At 41.1% G+C, this 23,888-nt stretch overlaps 1 protein-coding gene across 3 annotated transcripts in view; it reads right to left on the reverse strand.

Moving 5' to 3' along the window:
• MCF2 (MCF.2 cell line derived transforming sequence) overlaps nucleotides 1-23,888 on the reverse strand; it is an 89,896-nt gene that overhangs the window by 17,062 nt on the left and 48,946 nt on the right. For all 3 annotated transcript variants that reach the window (XM_050964849.1, XM_050964846.1, XM_050964850.1), the window contains 13 exons: nucleotides 23,592-23,711; nucleotides 22,196-22,387; nucleotides 18,379-18,570; nucleotides 18,062-18,233; nucleotides 12,111-12,199; nucleotides 10,502-10,590; nucleotides 8,253-8,319; nucleotides 6,132-6,247; nucleotides 5,951-6,020; nucleotides 5,329-5,421; nucleotides 4,740-4,832; nucleotides 2,760-2,885; nucleotides 1,474-1,695 (listed from right to left, as the gene is read on the reverse strand). In XM_050964849.1, coding sequence (XP_050820806.1) covers nucleotides 1,474-1,695; nucleotides 2,760-2,885; nucleotides 4,740-4,832; nucleotides 5,329-5,421; nucleotides 5,951-6,020; nucleotides 6,132-6,247; nucleotides 8,253-8,319; nucleotides 10,502-10,590; nucleotides 12,111-12,199; nucleotides 18,062-18,233; nucleotides 18,379-18,570; nucleotides 22,196-22,387; nucleotides 23,592-23,711 — 1,641 coding nt within the window. The remainder of the gene's footprint in view (nucleotides 1-1,473; nucleotides 1,696-2,759; nucleotides 2,886-4,739; nucleotides 4,833-5,328; nucleotides 5,422-5,950; nucleotides 6,021-6,131; nucleotides 6,248-8,252; nucleotides 8,320-10,501; nucleotides 10,591-12,110; nucleotides 12,200-18,061; nucleotides 18,234-18,378; nucleotides 18,571-22,195; nucleotides 22,388-23,591; nucleotides 23,712-23,888) is intronic.

Genomic DNA, 23,888 nt, shown 5'->3' on the forward strand with positions numbered 1-23,888 from the left:
TTGGCAACCTTTGGCATACAGCTCGCCAGGGTAAGCAGGTCCGGCCAATTGCGGCTCCCACTGGCCGCGGTTCACCGCTTCAGGTCAATGGGGGCGGCGGGAAGCAGCAGCCAGCACATCCCTCGGCCCGTGCTGCTTCCAGCCACCCCCAATGGCCCAGAGTGGTGAACCGCAGCCAGTGGGAGCCGCGATCGGCCGAACCTGTAGATGCGGCTGGTAAGCAAACCGGCCCAGCCTGCCAGGGTGCCTACCCTGGCGAGCCGTGTGCCAAAGGTTGCCAACCCCTGCTCTAAATACAGATTTGTTCAGCTCTATAACTAACACACACACACACACACACACACACACACACACACACACACACACACACACACACACACACACACACACACACACACACAGACAAAATTATTATTAGTCACTAGAGGCTGGGCACTGTGCTGGCCAGAGGAGAACATGGCCCCTGCCTGGAGGAGCTTATCACGTGGAATGCACCGGGAGGCCCATGGAAAGAGTCCATCTTAACAGGGTGGGCGCTTTTCAGTATAATGGGAAAGTGATAGCATTTGCACTGATAATGGTTAGCACTTGTGAGCATCATGGAAGCTGGAGCACAATGGGCCCTAAGACAGACAGGAAACAGGAGAATGATAGATTGGGCTTTCTCTGACCTTTGCTGACAGCAGGGTCTATAGGTGCCTTGGGATAGCTGTTTATACCACTTGAGTTCTGTTCTCTGCTATTTCTTATTGAAACTTACCTTTTTAGTAGCAACTAATCCTTGCCAAAGGAGGAAGGGTAGCAAGAGAGGAAGAGGGGTCGTCTATTTACCTTTCCAACTACACAGACAATTGAGAAGTCAGGTGATTAGCAGCCACTGCTCAGACATTTCCAGGAATCAGAGGGTGAAAGAGTAGGGTGATCTGCTCTGTCCTAAGAACAGGTTCCAGAAAAGGCATGGCCTTGCTGTCTTCTTGCCTCAGCAGGGACTGGTCTTACCAGGAGGCCTCAAAGCCTTGGCAGTGATTGAGAAGCTTGGGATGATGCCTCATTCTCCACATTGGCTTTCAGACAGAGCTTTAATTCAGCAGGATTACATGGCTGGATTACAATTTTCTTAATGCTTAAGAGAAGGAGCAGACTCATGTTTCCCAAAAGCACATCTCTGTCCCTCATGCATGGCTTGCCCAGGGCATAATTTCACTGACAAGTATCATCTGATCTTTGAAATGAAAGATTTGCCTGTGATTCTAATTTGGGGTATTGCCCATTCTGTGCTTGGAGAACAAGGGACTTTGTGGCTTTTTAAAATCAGAAAAGATTTTTTCATTAGGCTGGCAGTAATGGTATGTACATCATGACTATTAATAGCTGAGAACTATTGTCTATTCGATAAATAATACTTTCCCAATTCTGAAAACTGCCTGTTTATTACATAAATGCAATTTTCCATCGTTACTAGGTTTTCCTTACTTTCAAAAAATGCTTAAAACTGTATGAAGAGGTTTTATCATATCCATCTCCATGCTCCTCTCTCTTCTTACAAAATACCAGGGCTTTCTCATACAGGAAGAGGTGCCTCTGCATTGGTTTGAACCTGGCAAGATCCTTCATTTTTGTAGGGCCTTTCCGGTGTCCTGCCCAAACACTGAACGATCCTTGCATCAATACTTTTCCAAGTTCACTCAAGTCCCCCTGGTAATAACACAGCAAATAAATAATCACCAGTCAAAAATTGAAAACATGCCCTGTAACAGGGTGGTCTGTCCCTTTAAAGGCAGGTTCCAAGGCGTGGTTGCTCTGAGAATAGGTCTCCCTGGAAGGATCAGCAGACCAAGCTGGAAATGAGGGCCAATTGCCAGAAGTGATGCACCGACCAAGGAAGGAGGGTTGTAGTTACCCTGTTCCAAGGGGAAGAGTTTACCCTGGGGGAAGAACAGGGAAGCTGTGGAAACTTATCAGGAGTGATGCACAGCCCAGGAAAGAGGGCTGTGAATACCCTGTTCCAAGTTCACCAGGGGGCAGGGAGTAATTTGAACCCAATTTGAACCTAGGAAATACCCCAGTGGAAGGACTTTCTGGAGAAGCCAGGGTCTGGAGTGGGACCAGAAGAGCCTCCCTGCTTAGGGGGAACAAGAAACCATGACCTGAAGCCTCAGGAAGGACAAGGGTTTGAGCCCGGAAGGGTCCAAAGGAACGGGGTTTCAGGAGGATTTAATAAATTAGACCCCAAGAGGGTTCTCTGCGCCTTGAAATCTTTAAATCATGATCTGAGGACTTCAATGGCTCAGAGACAGGTTTGATACAGGAGTGGGTGGGTGAGATTCTGTGGCCTGCATTGTGCAGGAGGTCAGACTAGATGATCATAATGGTTCCTTCTGACCTTAAAGTCTATGATTCTATGAAATTTTATGAAAAAGCCCTGACAGTGGGTGAGTTATTGGGTGAACCAGGAGGGAAATGGAGATTGTGTTACAAAGTGGCTTTGCTCTGGGACTGCACCTGCAATATGCCCTTTGCATGTATACAAAAAAAAAGGAAAGTGTTTACCCAACTAATGCAATTAGAGGAAAGATCGACACCCGGAAGAGTTTTCCCATCCTATTAATTTTGTAACTGTCTTGTCTACTATACTTTTTATCATCATATTTATTCACGTTAGAGTCTATTCATTTCCTGTCTGTTTGGACTCTACCCATTCCCATTGAGATGCCCAGAACTTTGGAGTAAAAGGTTTTTCATTACCCAGATGTACTTACATCATATCCTGTTATTGAAATTTGATGCATAGAGTCATTGACTGATTTTAGTAAATCCAACATTGCAACCAGAGCTTCTTGCAACTCTTTAACTCCATCACAGCTTGTGCTGTATTTTAGCAACTCCTGTAATCAGAAATCAAAGGCCGTGTGTTTTCACTTCAATGTAACACATTTTCTCCATTGCTCATGAAATTGCAATAGTTCAGAAGCCAGTGTATCTTATTTTGTATCTTGGGGGAAAAAGGAACATTTAAAATACATTCACTGTAGTATGGAAAATGTGCCACATAAGCACCACATTCACACAGAGCTTTTTTTCTCGGCTTCATTAAAGACAGTGAGGATTGGTTCAGGGAGGTCATATTCAATTAACCTCCCAGAGTTCTTTGAAGATATTGCTGCTGTGATAAATGAAGGACATGGAACCGAGACAGTAGGTTTCACACAGCAGAGAATAATATTCTAGGAAAAGGGAGTCACAGAACAGCGGCTAAAATAAGATACCTCACAGCAGACTATCCTAACAGTAGGAAACCCTGGATAACTATAGATGAAACCCTTTAACAATGGACAGAGGCAGTAAGTGAGTAACCAAGGTGTCAGTGTTTAGAAATTGTATTATCTATAATATATACACATACAAAGTTACATTATATAGCCAATCTCTTTCTCCCTCTCTCTCTGTTATAACTTTGCATGTACATCCCCCCAACCTGAGTGGAAGGATAGTCCAGTAGTTAGGGTGCTAGCTTGGCCCTTGGGAGACTTGGGTTCATTTGCCTGCTCTTCCATAGACTTCCCGTGTGACCACGGACAAGTCACTTAGTGTCTCTGTGCCTCAGTTCCCCATCTGTAAAATAGGGACCACGGCCTTTCCCTGTGTTGCAAGAACAAGTACGCTAAAGTCTGTGAGGCGCTCAGCTAGGAGGGTGATGGCTACTATAGAAATACCTAAGAAAAAGTTGACATGCCAATGTGGTAAATTGCATTTATCATGCTCCTTTGACCATCGTGTCTACTCATAGTTCCATTTCCTGCAGGATTCTTTCATTTCATATCACTGAGCAGATTCAAGCAACCTCCTAAAGACAACTTGTGATAAATACTTGTTTCCTCCTCCAATATGGAATTTCCCCTCCCTATAGAATTTCTCAGTTTTGAAGCTAAGCTAAGTCGTATTCAGATATGAGCCTATCACAGGTTTAAAGGTAAAGGTTAAGGGACTGGGGAGAGGGAGATATTGGGTTGGTGGCTTTGTTCACACTGTGTAAAGCATTCCTGACAGTAAAATAAATACAGGTATTTGGGGTTTTTCTTCCTGGCTTCTGATTTAGAAAGTCAGGTCTCGTCTACCTTGGAAAGCTGGAGAACTAAGAAACCAAGGAAGCGAAACCTGATTCATTAAAAGGAGGAGTCAATATTAACATTATTTAGTAAAGAACACTAGGGCAAAAATATTCTGCATTTATGTCTGTTCAACTCAGGGCTGAAAAAGATCCCAGTCTACACTTCCAGGTCATCCAACAAAAATAAGGAAGGTAAGACTTGACATTCTGGATATTTCTAAGGTTAAAAAACCTAAGCAACTCCTCCCCCTTTATTCATATGGTCAGGCCTTCTTCAGACATCACTACGATGTTCTGCATGAGGGCTTAATGACTGCTGCAATTTTAAGAATGATCCAGTAAGTCACCAACCATGTAAGTGAAGAGAATAGCATACAAGTCTGCAATTCTGTTCCTGAGTAAGTTGCTAAGAGGTGCAGTAACAACAAGACATTCTCAGACTTCAGTATTACGGTGCTTTGAATGTTGCCCTCAGTATGCGCCAGACATCAAAGAGAATTTAAAACTCTCCAACAGCCACCAGCAATGTCACAGAATTAAGGCCTAAGCGTTCCGGGTGATGGCTAGTGAACATCCATTAGTCTAGACTGCCCCTTAGTTCCTTATGCTTTAAAAGACGACATATGAATACCTTCAAAAGCAACTGGTATTTTGTCAAACGTTGTACTGGTTTGAGCAAATAGGAATCCAGCCCAAGTCTGTGTTCTAATTTTCTTTGGCATTCCTGTACCAAAGAAATAGTATAAAGTAAACATGCAGACAAATGTATAACAAGATCCAACGGTTGAAAGTTGAAACCAGCCAAATTTGGATGAGAAATAAGGCACAATTTTTTAATAGTGAGGGTAATCAACCATTGAGACAAGTTACCAAGGATTGTGCAAGTTTCTCCATCGTTGACAAGTTTTCAATCAAAACTGGATTTTTTAAAGATATGCCCTAGTTCAACCAGGAATTATTGTAGTGAAGTTCTCTGGCCTGTGTTACACAGGAGGTCAGACAATCCGACCACAATGGTTCTATCCAGCCTTGAAATCTATGAATGGGATGCACAATAATTTACTATTCTACACTCCATATGTTCAAGTAACTGTGGTTGATATTTATGGGGGATATCCCATATGTATAGAATGGGGAATAAGGTTGCAATGATAAGGACATGAATGCTGCATTTTGCAGAAATAATTCATGCATGCTTTGCCCATGAATAATTAGCAGACCTGAAAGAAGGTGCTTTCTGAACACTGCCTCCACAGAGATTCCGACCGGGGTTTGTTCTGACAATATTTTTCATACATCTGAAAATCTTCTCGCTGCAAGAAGAATAAATAAATCAATTTTAAAGTACATGCACTCTAGAACTTCTTACTTAATGACAACTGTAAGGCAGAATAAGGTGAGCACCAAATACCCTTCTTAGCTTCTATTTCACTTGCAGATTAGAAGAATGCATATTTAAAACAAAAACAACCAGCTAGATGGGAAATAAGAGTCACTTCCTAAAATTAGGAGATCTACAGAGTAGACAGGCCTGTTGCCACGCCTGCTGCTTTTCCCCATATGTTGCTGGACATGTGAGCACAATACATTTTTTGCTCAGATGCTCTGCTTGCTCCCCTGGACCTGAAGAAGAGCTCTGTATAGCTTAAAAGTTTGTACCTTCCACCAACACACGTTGGCCAAGTAAAAGATATTACCTCACCTACCTTGTCTCTCTCCCATAAATACAGTGTCCAGCGGCTGCTATTTCATATAGGAAGCATCAAGCTGAGGAATGCTAAGTATCAGGGGGAAAATGCGGCTTACAAAGTCTGTTCTAAATACGACAATTGATTCACTAACCCTTTCCAGGAAACAAAGCCCCACTCGCTCTGGGGCTCCAACACAGCTTTCCAGATTGTGTAGGAAAATTCTGAAAGAGGTTAAGGGAGAGACACAATGTGACTGTGAATGCAACAGCACCTGAGCAGTCCGTTTGTAAGGGGAACTAATAAAGAAAGGGAATATACAGTTAGTTACCTACTTGTTATGGAAGTCATATATCTCTGGCATATTCCCAAAGAGAATATCCTCTCTGTTTCTCAGGGCAGGTGGCATAAGAATAACCATTGCTGGATTATCCATTTCAGCCCTGTAGCCCTATAGGACACAGCAGGTATTCATGATTAGGACTGTATAAGCCTGGTTTATTGCCATATTAAAGACTAGATGGAAAGATACACGACTATAGGTTCAATAAAATGTAGGTTGTTACAAAATACTACTTTCCTTTTATTTCTTTTTTTAGTCTCCACATCTTCTCGATTTCTATTTTTTTCTTTGAATTCCCCTCGCCCTCAGAGGTTGAGTAGTAGTGACATTTGTCTGATGGGGAGAGCTTCACATGGCATGGTTGTTTCATCAGACAGCACGGGGAAGAAACTACAGAGCAACATGAGCTGTTCCTGCACCTAGGGGTTGAATGTGATGCTTGTGCTCAGCATTATTCCCTGTATGTAACAGGGCAAGGAGACCAGGACCAAATCTGGAAACAGAATTCAGAGCCCTCACATGGAAGAAAATTGCTCTACTGTTAGGGATCCAGACTGCCCTCTCATTTACATATACACATGCATGGCTTTGGTCTGTGTTTACATACTATGTAACAGTTGATTTCTGAAACTTTTAGATATACAATGGGATAAGGAAAGTACACCCCCCCCCCATTAAAATGCCATTTACTTCGGAGACATGCTGTATTTTGATAAGACAAACTGCTGTTAGCATCTCTCTACAGTACAACTGAGGGAGAGGTCCTGGAGGAATATTTGTCTTGGTTACCCATCTGCTGTTATGACTGCAAGACACATCACTGACAACTTGTTAAGTGGAAAACAATGAAAGATACTCTCACAAGGTCTGATGTGGTGGGAAATTTGTAACAAAGCAAAAGACTGCTAGATATCAAATAACAACATCAATGAGCTTTTTTGCCATTCAACAATACACTCTCGGAACACCAGATCCCTTTCTCCTTGATTCCTGCCGCCTAAGGGTTTTTTCCCCTCTGCTACAGCATCTGCCCCTTGAAATCAACTGCATTTTCCAAAAGGGAATCTGTGCTAGGTAACCTGGCAGTGGCATAAGGGATATTATTGTACTATAAATTGTTATATTTTATTAGTAAATTAAAGTATAGCACTGTACGTTAAGGTCACATCAGAACACCACTGCAAAAAATATTTACCCAGTTGTGTAATCCCTGGAAAGAGACAATAACTTCAAGGAGAACTAACACAAAAGAAAAAATGGCTGGGGAAAAATGAACTGGGCAGAGCTTTGGACTGCCCCTGTTTTTGTCTCTTTGCTTGATATATAATTTTTTTGTGAAAAGGATGATAAGTAGCCAGCCTCAGGGACAGCTTCTAACTGCGGGTGCGGACACATGTGGCTTCCACAGAACTCAGTGCATGCTACACACCACTGATGACAACATGTGACTCATATAATGGATCTAGTCAAACAGTTAGGAATAATGAATTCAGTAATATATAACTTCACCTACATCAGCTTTGAAATGCGTGTCTTTTGCACAATTGCTTATTAGCAATGCTGGCATATCTTACATTAAATATGAAGGTACTACTGACTTTAAGATGCAGCAGGAACATAAATCTTGAATCAGTTTAAAGGAAATCAATCATTTAAGTTTTAATCACCGTTACCGGGCCTTGCTATATAAAATGCCATGTCTGGAGAAGAAACGGATGTTTTTAAAAAAGCGTGGGGGTGGGAGAAGAGAGAGGATTTCAGTCTATCAAACCAGTATATTATATTTTATACACATACACACACATTCATGTATTTGTGCATACGATCAAATTGCAGCTTATTCTGTATATTTCCTCTCCAATCATTGATAAAACTAGTTACCAAGACATATGCTTGTGAACAGAAGGTTTCACTCAAATTATAGATTAAAAGCTTGTATTGACACATACTGTGCACATGTTGTCTGAATAAAAATGATGGGAGAAAAATTCAAGATCACCCGGGATATGACAGCAAAGTAGAAATTGACCAAATCACATTTTTGTTCAATTGGCCAGATGCCTTTCAGAAAACACATCAGAGAGCAGTCATGAGGAATTTTTAAGTAACTCACTATCAAAACGGTGAACAGTTCCTCTACGTACACTCTCTCTGTTTCTATTAGCTCGTTTATGACATGGCTGAAATAAAAACAAACATAATCAGAAATGCTCCATCTATGTTTGCAGGGTTGAGCCATTGTATTTCAATTTCACGGTAAATATGCCTGAAATTAGCCACACTTTAACAATTAGGGGCAGTATGAATACAGATGCAGTAGGACAGGTAATGAGTAACAGATTAAATCCATCTCAGATCAAAGGGCCATATACACCTTAAATGCAGAATTAAGGATTTTGTTTAGGCCCTTTGCTGTTTATGTGCATTTTATTTATACTCGGTGAATTCCGAGTGAGCATTTAACTGCCTACATGCCTGTATTTTATTGTAAACACCAACTTGCTTGTGTAACAAACCATTAATTTTAATGTGTTCACCTCCTATCAATAAAGTATAACACCCAAACAGATTACTACATAAGAACTCCACTTTCTTCTCACTACACATCAAACAATTGGCTGTTCTTAACAAATTTCATTAAAGGATCATTTTCTTAACTGTGTTTTGAGGGGAATTACTATGTTAAAATTCAGACAAGGTACATTTAAACTTAAAAAAATAGCACTGCGTTTTAGCCTTGAAAAAGGATTTTGAACTTCTTAGGCTCTCTCCCCATGTTTCCCTAAATGCTGCATGTTCCCAGTTCTTCTGAGCACCAACAAAATCTTGGCCAAAAAGGATCTCTCTCAAAGTGAGGCAAACGTAGTGCATTCTCAAAAGACTGCATTCAGAACATGGTAAATAGCAAGCGTTTACAAAAGACAACACAGAGGGCTTGTCTACACTACCGCTTAAGTTGATGTAATTTATGTTGCTCAGAAGTGTGAAGAAGCCACCTCCCTGAGTGATGCAAGTTGATAGACCTAGGCATCGCCCATGCCAATGCTAAGTTAACAGAAGACACTCTCCCGCTGACACAACTTCCACCTCTCATTGAGGTGGAGTAATTATGCTGATGGGAGAGAGCTCTCCCGTTGGCATAGCACGTCTTCACCAGACACACTACAGTGGCATGTGGTAGCAAAGACTAGCTCTGAGGTTGACTCTTGGAAGGTGCTACAGTGACTGCTAATCTATGTATGTCTTCTCTAGACTCATTCAACGGGATGGATGTTGTCAGCCTCAAAAATGCTTTGGACATACAGTGAAAGGACAGTACTTTTCCATGTCAACAGCTCCTTCAAATTCTTTAAAAGCACTAAGGCTGTGCTCACATCCAAAGAGTAGCTCAGTATATTTTAGAAACTTTAAACTCTTTCCTATTCCCTGGGACTCTTCCAGTTGTGCGACTAGCCCCAGGAGTCTGTCAGCGTGATGCACACTCAAGTAGTATAAATAAACTGACTTGCCCTAATCATTTTCACATGGGCAATAAAAAAAATTAGAAGCTAAATCTATGAACAGGACACACAGGAGCCTGAACAAACCAGCACACGACCAAAATAAATGATGAAAACTGGTGGATACACTGTACACCTGAGGGGTGGAAAGATAAAGAAAGAATAAAAACCATGTTCCAGCCATGGCCCAGCTTCCATCCCAAACACGCACCAGATCATACAGGGAGAGAGAAATTTAACAACGTCCTCAGCATTCCTGGGCCGTTGCAGCTCAGCTGCTTGAATGGACAGACATGTCATATTAATGGAGGTTAATTGCTCCTACAGCAGCAAACTCGAGACTGCTTGTCTATCTCATTCTAGGTCGTACCCCTACAACAAAGCCAAACTGTGGAGTTTTAGCTTTGACAGTGGATCTAACAGAAAGATCAAATTGTTAAGAATACCGTGCTTCTATTTCAGGACATTTGCTCAAGTGTTTTGCTCACATGTGAAAACCTGCACTTGTGTTCTATTCACAGATCTTCCCTTTGCTCTCCCTTGCCATGAAATAATCTTCCACAAAGAGCTCCGTAAGTCCCCTCTTAATCACTGTTTTCACATATTTATCTAAGCTACACTGGCACTGGAACTTTATTGATGGGTTTTGATTTTTACACACCAGACAAGAGAATTGTTGCACTCAAAATTCCTTTTCCATTGATAGTGCATTTTGAGGATAAGATTCAACTAATAATTATTATCGTTTTCTTCCTTTTGTGATGCTTTCAACAGAGGTTCTGATTTTGCATTAAGCAGATCTTCTGAATACAAGATATTCTACATGAGGTTCTACTAGGATAATATACGAAACAAAACATACCCTTTTAGTATATCTAAGTTGTCTTCACTTTCCAAAATAAAAGACTGCAAGGAATTCCTTTTTTCTTGATAGTCATGCATTACTTCAATCTAGAATGGAAACAGTACATATTAGAGAGAACTCAAGAGATGGATATCCTTGAGCCAATATCAAATCAGCTCAGTTTCTGAAATAAACACAAGAACCATCTGGGGAAGATGTCCTGGATAAGATATGCTGAATCGTGCAGGGCTGCCCAGAGGATTTTGGGGGCCCCTTCCATAAAAAAAAAGTTGCAATACTATAGAATACTATATTCTTGTGGGAGCCCCTTTGGGGCTTAGGGCCTGGGGCAAATTGCCCCAATTGCGCCCCCACTCCCCACCCCTGGGCAGCCCTGGAACCGCGGAACTTCCTTGCAGTATATGAAAGCTAAAATTTAAAATGACATACTGCGGGGGAGCTGTCCAACTTTCTCCCAGAAATTCCTTGGTGAGGTTACTGTTTAAAAATATTGGTTACAAGCTTTTTGGGAATGGGGTTGTCTTTTCGTTCTATGTCTGTACAGTGGTGAGCATCCTGTCCCATGACTGGGCCTCCTAGGTTTTATGGTAATACAAATAATAATGCTCAATTTCATAGTCTACAAATAAATATATAAGGGCATTACCAGAGAATTTCAGAGTCACTGTGGTGGCCTGATTGTGCTTAACTTTAAAGGGACTTGGACACATGCTTAAGAGCTTTGCTGAATTGGGGCCTTAGTGGTGACTAATCTCATGAAATAGGAAATTCAAGTAATTTAGATAAATACAGGTAAATAATCAGGATATTGTAATACAATTGTACAACATTTATTAGGTACCATATACGTGCAAAGGCCACAGGTAAGTATAAGCTGTAATGTATATGAAAAGTCAGATAAATTTCTAGCTACATAAATAAACTACATATTAAAGTAATAATTACATAGTAGCTATAATTACAAGTGCCAAATGAAATAAGAATTGCAACAGTATGTTGTATACTGGTAATAAATACCTAACTTATTTATATCAATATTATTTCTGCTATTAAGCAAAACAAGAAACTCCATTAGTTTATTTCTCTCTCTCTCTTTTATATTAGCTTTCTGATAAGGACACAAACAACAGGCTTCAAACCTACAAATGTTAAATTATTTAAAACCCCAAATTATTGATTGGTGTGCTTTATGCATCCTTCTTGGATAAAACCGACTGCAGAATTAAAAAGATAGATCCAAATTACGTTAGTTTTTACAACTCTTAAAACAGTCTCCACTATTGATATTGGATAGCGGGAGAGGTTATAATTTTGTTTCTAGTCTTCAAAGCATTGAAGATTCCTGATTGATGTCATTGTTATACCAGATCTAAAACAGGAAATCGATGAAGAAAAGTGATTTTGGCCCCAATCCAGGAAAACTCTTCGGCACGTACTTAACTTTTAAGAATGAATAGTCCCACTGAAGTCAATCAGGGTGTGAGTAAAAAGGATGCAAGACTTCTCACCCAAAAACCCCAGAATCTAAGTTCTATCAGTCCCTGGAAAAATATGATTTCAGATCTTGCCATGTAAAACCCACTCAAGGTTCACTAACAATTTTTACCTTACGAGAGTTGTGAGATTTTCTTGACGTTTTCTTCCCAGGGAGAGAGATGTCAAATGAAAACTTTAAACTGGAATTAAAATCCATGCCTTAGATAGAAAAATGCACAATTACATAATGTATAACTGTAACCAAGGAAGCATTGCAGGAAGAGATTAAAAAATGAGATCACCTGCATAAACATAAATGGTCCAGAGAGTGTATAATCAGTTAATTAAAGCTAAAGGCAAACTGAATGCACTCCTAATTGAAAAAAAAATACCTCAGACATATCAAACAATTTTGTTACGAAAAGTGGAATAAAAGCAATAGATTATTAGGACATAATATAAAAGCTCATTAGGTACAAAGAAACATCTCTCCAAGTAGGGGATATTGTAACTCAAACGAACAAAATCAGTGAAGCCTCTGTAAATTATAAGGAGCTACACTCTCTAATAACCTGTCTGAAGAAATACCACCTACTGTGATTATATTACAAAAGCCCTGTTTACAACAATAGGGCCTGAGGCTCATCTGCTGTAAGTTGGCTCCACTGTCTCCAATGCAGCTATGTTGATTCACACCAGCTGTAGCACTGACTCATAATGTTCGGTTATAACCAAGAGTTAGACAACTTTGCCTGAAGAGATAAGTTTGACGATGAATAACATGAAGGATGCCAGACAGTTGTCCTGCTGAGTCTTACAAAATCTTTAAAAAAAGATTCCTGGCTCCATCAACTGACACAACTGGTACTTAAATCAATCAGGACCTGTTCCTTTGATATGAGCAGAGTCAATGGATAGCTCCAGACTCTATTATGCTGGCCATCCTCAAACGTGGGGAAAATCTTTCATGATATGATGCCTATAGACCTATAATGTTTTTAAACCACAAGGATAAATGGCTGGCTAAGGTATTGCTATTTTTCTTGACTATTAAACACCCCCTCACACCAAGTCTTTCCATTTACTTCCACAGGCTTTGTGAGAGAGATGTTAGACATGCTTTTTATAAGGAAGACAGCCTGTAGCTAATGTAGGGAGCCTTACTCATCTCTATTAGGACTGATTCAAAGTTCTAGGGTGAAGTCCTGGATCCACTCAAGTCAAGGTAAAACTCCCATTAACTTCAGTGGAGCCAGGATTTCACCCATTGTGTTTTAGCATCATTAAAGCATTTGACAGGGTTGAATGGAGATTCCTCGAAATGGCAATAGAAAAAACTGGAACTGAACCACATTTGGAAGGATGGAGGGCCTGTGTGCTACTTATGTCATCAGAAGAATATTCAAATGGAAACAGATGAGGAAGAGAGACAGGACCCAAGCAAGTTTACTTCCATTTATATTATCTCACCATATTAGAGCAATTAATAGTGACCAAGGACCAACTCTCCCCATCTCACTGGGACAAGGCCTCTCTCTTACTATGCATGAATACAGTGCACGTCACAATGGGGCCTGAATCTCACTTGAGGTCCCCAGGTGCTACCTGAACACAAATAATTCAAAATGACCAATAAAATCATCATTTCATATGAAGTCTCTCACTAATAAGAGGAAATTTTGATGTTTGGGGGAAAGCAGGTACTTGAGCGTTGTGTGACTTGTTATAAGAAGGACTGTATGCAATTCTGAGACAAATTAAAATACAAATTCCTCAGTCTTGTAATCTTCACACTAGTTAGAAATCAAAGAATAAGTCAGCACAGGCAAAAATAAAGCAACACTAATGAAAGATTCTTTTCAATAGGGAAAAACATATGGCTGCAGACGAGAGTACAAAAAGTACTAGGTTATTTAAAATTTTGAATAGTATTTATACAAAAGAACCACCTTTTGTGAAGCAATGAGCAAAAGATGTAGGGAGAAAAATTGATGCAGAGGAATGGAAACAGATATGGAGAGAAGGCTTCTCATCTTCAAAATGTGCTGTTATAAAATAAAATGATTAGAAATTACTATTCCAGTGATGCCTTATATACCAGTTAGATTGAAAAAGACTTCAACCGCAAAGGGTGACTGCTGGAGAGAAGGTGGAGAATGCACATTTGAAGCATCAAAGAAGTTAAGAATAGAGCCATTCATAAGTATGGTTGACCAAAGGACCTGTCTCACTGTTGAGACTCCCATTGAAGTAGAAGATCAGTGACGATATTTAAAAGCAAACGACACTGACTGAACACAGATGTTCTGTCGCAAGTCACTGGAAGAAAAAATATTCTCCAATGGTAATATTGTGTTGCAATTTAAAAATGGGGCAATGAAGGTGCAAGAATAGTATTTTAAACACTTGGTCCCTTCTACTGAATTTATGGGGGGAAATCATTCTCCAACAATCGAGCTTGCGTATTTACACTCATGTTTTTTAAAATGAAAGAGAAATTACTGGTTTCAGAGTAGCAGCCACATTAGTCTGTATCCGCAAAAAGAACAGGAGAACTTGTGGCACCTTAGAGACTAACATATTTATTTCAGCATGCGCTTTCGTGGGCTACAGCCCACTTCATCGGATGCACGCAGTGGAAAATACAGTAGGTGTGAGGAACCGATGGGTCATATACAAAGTAAAACTATTTCCCCATGTTTATTTTTCCTCCCTATGGTTCCTCACACCTTCTTATTAATTGCTAGAAATGGGGCATCTTGATTACCACTACAAAGAGCCTTTTTTCGGCTCCTGTTGGTAATAGCTCACCCCAACTGATCACTCTCGCTATCGTGTGTATGGATGCGTGCAGTGGAGAATACAGTAGGAAGATATATATAAAAAAAAACATGAAACAATGGGTGTTACCATACACAGTGACTGAAGGGAAAAAAAACCCTGAAAATCCTTTTTAAAGGGGAAGGGGTTGGAAGTGAAACCTATTCAGAAACTGACGGACAACATCGAAGTGGGAAGCTGTCTGTGAACCCTGGATCCCCCTACATTTAGGGAGTTTGCTGAAAAACAGTTCAAAGTCAATAGAAAAGGGATTTTTCTCCCATTTGAAAGGGTACATCCTAAAGATGCATCTTTATGTTTATGGTCCGTGTAGCTTGTATGTGTTTGCTTCCCTTGCTACTTCATCTTCGAACCTGTGATTTTTTTTCTATTAAATAAACTTCTTGTTTATTTTTACCCAAGCAAGTCCCTGGTGTGCAAACTGTGTGGAGTCTGTGTGCCAAAGCAAGCAGACTGGTTTCACACCTTCATGGGTGACCAACCAGAGAGGAAAAGTCTACGTGTCTGGTCATTAGGAACTCAGGATGATGGATTTGGGGAGTCTTGGAACTGAAAGGGTCGTTGGGGTCACCCTGCCAGGACTAAGGAGGCTGGTGGAAACCAGGATGAGAGCTTTATGGTTATGGGCTGGCTCCTGATATCAGGGCTGGGAATCATAGCAGAATAGCATTAAAGTACCCAAGGTTACCGGACAGGTGGTGACAGAACCCCTTACTGGTGTGGATGAGCCTAAAACATCACAGATAGCAACAGGTCACACAACTTGCCCTAATCTTTAAGGCAAAGTTCTCTCTTTATCACTTTTCTGTTTCTGAAATGCCAGCGACAAAACATTACACAATAGCCAGAATGTTTTGATTTTAAAAAGCCATGACAATACCGTGATGAGTAATGCTTCAGAGGAAATGCTTGAACAGGGACTGGATAGGGGTCAGGAGACTTGAGGCTTTTCTCAAAGCTGACGTGTGTGTGACCTTGGGCATGTCACTTCACCTCTCTCTTACCGTGTTTCCTCTCCCATCTTTGCCCACCTTGTTTATTTACTGTATAAACTCTCCAGAGCGGGGAGTATTTCTTAACATGTGCATGTATAGAGCCTAGCCCAACAGGGTTCTGATCTCAGATGAGGGCTCTAAGGCACTGCCATAACATACCTAATACCTCTCATGGATCAGCGTTCACGTTGCACTCCCCGTCACTAACTGGCCTGGGCCGGGGAAGCTAATGATCCAACCAGTGGACCAAATTTGGTGATGAATCCTGAGGTACGTTGTGCATATGCTAAGAAAAATGATCCTCATGTAGATCATAAATTAATTTCCTTACATAGTCAAACCACTGAACATTACCTTGGACAACTTGTTTATACTGGTATATAAATACTTATTAAAGAAAAAAGTTTGATTTCATCATTTAAATAAACATTGGGCCAAATACTGTTCTGGGGAGAACATCCATGGACCTTTATTTCCCAGGAATTGGCTTTTTAGTTTAGTTTTTGGAACATTTGTTATTTCATAATAAGAGCTTAAGAGAGGAGTTTTTAAGTGAGTCTAATAAGGAAGTTAAGTGCCCAACTACCCTTCAATTTCAGTGGGATCTGAGTGACTAATTTCCTTAGGCTCCTGCAAAATGTCAGCCAAAATCTGTGTCAGCTGCGGTTCTACGTATATGGATGAGATTGCTAACTGAGGACTTCTTGATATAGAAAATAAATATGCTCATATGTTTTAATAGGTTCTTGTCCTTTTCCCATGTAACCCTACTTTCACTTAGAATTTAGCATGGCAGGCTGTCTGGTGGGACAATGCGGGAGAAGTGTGCGCTGCGTCTTTCGGGGTAAATACCATGCAACCAATCCCAGCCAAACCAGCTTGAGCCTCAAAAAATGAATGTAGAAAAACTGCATTGGCTTGTGTCATAAACAGATAGTTAAGGGTTAATGTCTCTTTTACCTGTAAAGGGTTAACAAGCTCAGTGAACCTGGCTGACACCTGACCAAAGGACCAATTGGGGGACAAGATACTTTCAAATCTTGGTGGAGGGAAGTCTTTGTGCTGTTTGTTTTGTTCGTGTGTTCTCTCTTGGATCTCAGAGGGGCCAGACGTGCAACCAGATCTTTCTCCAATCTTTCTGAAACAGTCTCTCATGTTCAAAATAGTAAGTACTAGACAGAAGGCGGATTAGTCTTTATGTTTGTTTTCTTTATTTGCAAATGTGTATTTTGCTGGAAGGATAGTTTTTCCTCTGTTTGCTGTACTTGTATCTTAGGCTGGGGGGAGGGATTCCCTCTAGTTTATATAAGCTGAAGACCCTGTAAACGTTTTCCATCTTGGTTTTACAGAGATAGTTTTTTTATTTTTTCTTCCGTTAATTAAAAGCTTTCTTTTTAAGAACCTGATTGATTTTTTCCTTGTGTAAAACTCAAGGGGATTGGGTCTGAACTCACCAGGGAGTGGTGGGGGGAGTGAGAGGGGGGGAAAGGTTAATTCCTCTCTGATTTAGGATCAAAGGAGTTTGGATCAGTGTATCTCTCAGGGAAAGTCTGGGAGGGGGATGGAGGGGGAATGGTTTATTTCTCTCTGTTTTAAGACCCAAGGGATTTGGGTCTTGGGTTCCCCAGGGAAGGTTTTTGGGGGACAGAAAGTGTACCAAAACACTACATTTTTGGTTGGTGGCAGCATTATCAGATCTAAGCTAGAAATTAAGCTTAGAAGGGTACACGCAAGTTCCCACTTTCTGGACGCTAAAGTTCAAAATGGAAATAATACCTTAACAGCTTGTCTACACAGACAGTGGAGAAAATATTGCACCCATTCTCATGCAACCTTTTCCACAACTGAAATAAAAACTGTAAGAAACTTGAAGGCCCCCAAACTTCAAAGAGCTCAAGAATTTTCAATAACTCACAGCTCTACTTATAACTATCTTGTGCTTCTGAAGCTAAAACATTCCATACAGTAGCAGAGGCCAATGTAAACTTAAATATGACAGGGATCTTTGTCCCATCTATGCACCACATGGGAGACTTCTAAATAATACGCTGCTTATCCATTAATCGGAGACTCAAGCCCAAAACTTGAGAGGTGGTAATCTCCTAAGCATTTAACACCAATATAGTAATTTTACATCAGCCCATAAATTCTAGTTTACTTCTCAAAACTACACTTAGACTTAGCCTTTCACAGCTCAGAGCAAAATTAACAAAGCTGAACGTTTTAAGATGACAGAAACCTTTACCGTGTTTGGGAGAGAATAAAGGAGATTTCGATCTTGGTGGGTTTTCTGGTCGAGGGGCTACTAACTGAACAGGCCGCACTTGTTTATCCACAAGCTTTTTGAAGCAAGTCTGCTGATTCTCAAACATACTTCGAACGTTTTCAAGTTTGATCCAGACTGCCTGTATCTGGCCCTGCGGAGAGCAAATAAGACAACAGTAAGCCAATTACTATTATTATCTGTCACTATAACAGAGACAATACAAAGGCTGGTGATATTGCAACTGTGTTGTAATTGTATTATTATTTTTTTTAAAAGAGGACAGTTTGGTATCTTACCTTTATTTCAGGTGTTAAAACAGATTCAAAGTCACAGCACAGGACTTGGGGATCATAGCTTAAGTACGGCAAAGAACTGTCAAGAAATTTGTCTATATCCTGAAGAGCTTTCTGAGCACCTTCTTTAGACTGGCATTTATCCACTGGCTGATTAGCTAGAAGATTAGCCCCTTCATCACAGCACTCGAGGGCCTGATAAAAGTGTAACACAAATGAGCAGTAAACAGATCAGTGAACTGAAACCACCAGTTAACCAACGTATAAATGAAAAATATTTATCACCGATGAATTTAGCATTCACTTAATTCTGTTTTTCAATTTGGAGAAAACCAGAAAGCTAATTAGCTTTATGAGAAGTTCAGTCAACTTTCTTGCATTCTGATAATAGGGAAGTAGGGCCTTAAATTTCTGGAGAATGGCTAACATTGCTAGCCAAATTCTGCTCTCAGCTACACTGGTGCAAAATCACTGGTATGCTACTGACATAAAAGTAGAATTTGGTACACAACTCCTCCCATATTATTTATCTTACTCTGAAAGGAAACGTGGCAAAATGAACAAGATCAGCCACTAATGTGTTTAGTGACTGACTACTTGGGCTCGACAGAGTTTGAGTTGTGATGAATAGCTGACATAATTGTGTCCATATTTTTATAACCGGGTACTTAACCAGTAGTTTACAGTTTTATACCTATAATATTATATAAATAACATCTGAAAGTTATAAGCATGCCACTCAATTACCATAATTAAACTGTGGAATTCATTGCCACAACGTGATATTGCAATGACCGAGAACAGAATAGGGTTTTTAAAAGGATCAGACTTCTATATAGTCAATGAGATAGTCCAGAATTACTTTAATAAGCACTTAGAAAACAATAGCAGAAGCCAACCTCTAATTGAGGGATTAGCTAGAAACTTTTGTTTTGGGCAAGTTATTCCACAGTGGCCCACTTCATGTCCCTTTCTCTGAAGAATCTAGTACTGGCTGCTGTCTCAGAGAAGATACTGGACTAGATGGGCCACTGGTCTGATCTGGCAATGCCTATATTCCTATATAATCCTGTGCCCAGTCACATTAGTGCTATACTGAAGTGGAGTGGATGGAGAAAACACAGGTTCCCTTGATGAAAAACATGGCAGATATTGAGTCAGGATTGGACGGTCACAAGTTTGCCTCTTCACCGACTCAAGTTTATTTCAGTTGTGTCTTCTAGCCTAATTGCCATGATTATCTCTGAAACTTCAATGCTAATTAAGATATTAACGAGCATTGTAGCTACAGGACTCCATTTGCATGCAAGCAAACGGAAGTTTTATTTACCCACCAAACCATCATCTTATTTTATAATCAATTATGCTGCTTCTCCTCAAATTACTGAGAGAGAGAGAGAGAGAGAGAGAGCGCGCGCACGAATGAGCTGGGGTATTTCATCAGGTGTTCCCTCTATTGCAGTGGGTCAAAGCCTCAAAGAGGAAAGCTAACATGTCAGGTTGCATCACTAATACAAGCATGAGTACCAACAAGACTTATGTCACATGAACTTTGCTTCTCTGGTACTGGCCACTGGAACTGACTCAATTTTACGGCCACAGACCCTCGCAAGAATAAATGGGATGACTTTTGGCACCATTCTTATTTCACAGGGGGGCAACTGCTGTCCCAAGGCGCACTTAAGTGGTGGTTCCACTGAATTGTATCTTGTCTCCTTCTTTTTCAACACGACTTTGAAGCCATTGCAATGGTTAGAGAGGAAGCAAAGGTTACATTTTTTTCAATATGCAGAAAATAAATACAAACCCAATTCTGTCTCTCTCTCGCTCTCTCTCATTTGATCCTGCAAATGCTGTCAAGTGCCCCACTCAGAATTTGGTATTGATGGTGGCACGGATGAGGCCCAGCTAGCTGCATTTCAATCTGGGTACGAGTGAGGGGATATTTGTAGGCTGAGGACTGTGTCTGCCCATTTAACTGAGGGTGTGCGCCCACCTTTTGTTCCTGGAGTCTGGGAGGACTGTGTGAGCCCTGGGACTCTAGCTACTGTTGGCCGATCACAAAGAAACAGTATCAAGGAAGGCCGCTGTGACGGATATAACAATATCCTGGACAAACCTTATGGAATGACATTAAACCTTATTGAATCAAGTTTACCGCCTTTGGGGTCCGCTCTATTGAAAATGCAAATGTTTGCAGACTATTGTAGGATTGTAGGAGGAAAAAGGCTTAAGGTAGTTAGTGGGAGTTAACGTGAATTCCCCCATTTTGGTGGGGGAAAGGCCCAGGTTTCTTGGTGTTTACGCACTTCAGGGCCATTCTGTTTGAGCAGGTGTTTGAAGAAGGAGAAGTGGGACTTTGAAGTATTTGTGATGTGGAAATCTAGCAATTCCTGTGAAGCACTATAACTGTTTTGGCTCTCTGGATTCTGGGTGATGGATGTGCAAAAACATGAGATCACCAGTTTCCTCTCCTCTGACTACAACTAGATTAATAGTTTGCTCTACAGGTAAATAGACTGTGATGCTGGCAGACCAGGTGCCAGCTCATGCCAAGGCCCCAGGACTCACTGAACACTGAAAAATGCAGAGCTGGAAACCAGTCTGGCTTACCTGTGGTCTAGTATAGTTAAAACAGATATTAGTGTTATAAGAAAGTTCAGAATTTATGGCATGAGTGTAGGATGCTGCATGTATTAATCCTACTTAAAATCTCTGTATCCCATGTTATAAGGTAATGTTGAAATGTTTGCTCTGTAACTATAAAAATGTTTGCTAAGACCGTAAACCCCCAGAGTCAGGGGAGAAGCATTACCCAGTGTGAAATCCGAGTTTATCACAAGAGGTGTTATCTCCTGCCCATCAGGAGGGACTACTCAATCCAGTGGGCCATTGTGAAACAAAGACTTAATAGTTTGCTTCCCCCACATCTCTGAAGAGGACAGGTGTCCAAGGCCTCATCCCATCACAGCTTGAACGCTAGGGGAAGGGAATAAAAATTCCTTTGCTGCTTGAACTCTGAGAAGAAAGGATTTCTATGCATAAGCAAGGAGTCCCCAACTGTTTAGCTTGGGTTAGCCCTAAAGGATATACAGAGTCTGCTTACTTTAGCAGTTGCTATTTCCTGTGGAAACCCGGTTAACTCATTTGTGTGCACGCTTACCTGCTTTAACCTTGTAAATAATTCTCATTTCCTTCCTTCAATTAATATATCCCTACTTTACTAGAAGATTGGCTACAAGCATTGGCTCTGGTGTGAGTGACTGTCCTTTGGAACTATGGGTAACCAGAATATCTTCTGGTTTAGGCCTAAAATGACCGCTTATCACAGAGTCAAGCTTGCCTGGGAGACAAGATAGATTGGAAGGCACAAGGGAACAGTCTGTGACTCCGTGTTAAAGCCGTGCAGTGCCTGAGGAATTTACACTGTTACTGGGTTGATGAACTCACAACCACTTGGGGGTTTGTACCTTGCTTCCTAACAGTCTTCCCTGAGGTTGGTATTCTCACTCGTGAGCCACTCCAGACAGCGCGACATGGACCATCAGAAACAACACTAAGCACCACATGTGGAGATCACATGGGGAATGATTAGAGGGGGCTGCCACAGAGGAGACTCAAGTACAACCAGACCCACTTGGGCGTACCACAGGGCATGAACCTGGGACCTGTTCCAGTGAGAGCTATAGAAGCAGAATATCATCACTGCAAGATGTGCATTGCAAGCAGGATACTTGCAGCCAGGATGTCCAGTCTGCAGGAGATCCACACAGAGAGGTTAAACAGCCACATCTCAGTGCATCATAGTTCTGACTGTTACCTGCTGCAGGCGGGTGTGCAGATCTAAGGTCATCCGGAGTCGTACGTGCTTCCTCTTGATCTCCTCCGACAGGACGTCAGAATGGTGCCGCAGCTCATTGCATTGCTGGCAGATTAAGCTGAGTGCATAATGATGATTTGCTGCTAGCTGGTGCCCATGTAACATCACCACCTGGGCTTTCCCTACCAAGTCCTTTCATAAAGACAAAGCAACAGAGAGGATTACACACTTGTTTGGATCATGCGATCAAGATGAAACATGGAAACATTTCTCAGTAATAACTTGTACCTAACAATTTAATCTGATATCACCTACCAAATCCATACCAATTGAAATGGGTAAAAGAGGTTCAGCATGCAGCATCTACCTCTGAAAACAGGGTATCCGCAACTGGGGATGGGCTGCTTTTAATGTGTTGGTACCATTGGAAAGGAAAAGCAACAATCACCACCACAACCTGGCTGGCCTATGAGTGGATGGCCAGAGCTGCCTAAGACATTGGTTCCATCATTTCCAGAAATATTGCCTTCAAAAGCGGTTAACGGCCAGCTTTGGCTTGTTCTCCAGACGATAATGTGGGAAGAAGAATTAACCACCCTGTTCTTCGTCAAGCTTGGCAGCTATGCCAATGAGACTGTTCTGCCATCTCCCATGTGGGCTCTACCCAGGGACCCCTTCCCCAACATTCCCTGTCTACCACGACTCATTTTATTCCTTCAAGCTTCAGCTTAAGAACATCCCTTCTTTCAAACAGCCCACAAGCCCAAGGCCTTTCCACATAGTCGTATTAACCGAGAGTTAGGTACCCACTTCTCTTACACGCCTTTGAAAATCCCACCCTACATATATGTATGTAGCCATGCATGCCTATCACACACATTATATATCACTATACAAAAAGCATGCAGTCGGCAAGACTCCCAGAAAACTCCACCCCTCCCATCCTTCTCCTTTTTGTCATATTTCCTACTCTTCACCTATACGTTGCTCACTTAGATGGCCAACACTTTAAGCCGGGGACTTGTCTTGCCTCTTCACTGGTAAGTGAGCACCTATGGAACATGGGTTACCAAATAATGGCATTTATTAAATAAATAACTCTTCTTCCAGATCTGCAGCCCCCTGGTATTCTCTATGGACAGACTTCTCTGTGCTGGATTTTGTGGTGGTTCAGTGATTTTTGTCTAGGGGAACCAAATTCATTGCTCTAGGGTTTTCAGTGTGCTCTGAATGAAGTTCCGCAGAGGTGAAAGACTAGTGAAATCAACACCTGCTTGTAGCCACCTACTGATGAGTTACAAGAAAGTCGGGCCATTTCAGAGAGGTAGTTCTGGCGCTTTCAGAAAGCGCCTATAGTATTTCATTGGTACACTCAGCATTTGAAAGATTATCTCACCTGAGCCATTCCATCTAAATTACCCAAGTCTTTGAGCGTTTGTTTCACTTGAGCCACATTATCTCCAGTATCAGGCAGTTCTGCTTGTTGGCCCATTAAAAATGCAATGGCACTCTGGAGCTAAAAATAAGAAGATGACAATTGCAAAAGGATACAAATTATAAGCAAAAAATTAGTCTCAGACTGAAAGCTCATCCCATTATAGTTAAGGTTGCTAAGTGAGACATTTCAAATTGCAAGAACATTAGAGTTTAAAAAAAAAACATCCCAAAGCCTGGAAATCATAAGTTAAGTCTA

The sequence above is a fragment of the Gopherus flavomarginatus genome, chromosome 8 (genome assembly GCF_025201925.1).
Source record: "Gopherus flavomarginatus isolate rGopFla2 chromosome 8, rGopFla2.mat.asm, whole genome shotgun sequence".
NCBI classification, from domain to species: domain Eukaryota; kingdom Metazoa; phylum Chordata; order Testudines; family Testudinidae; genus Gopherus; species Gopherus flavomarginatus.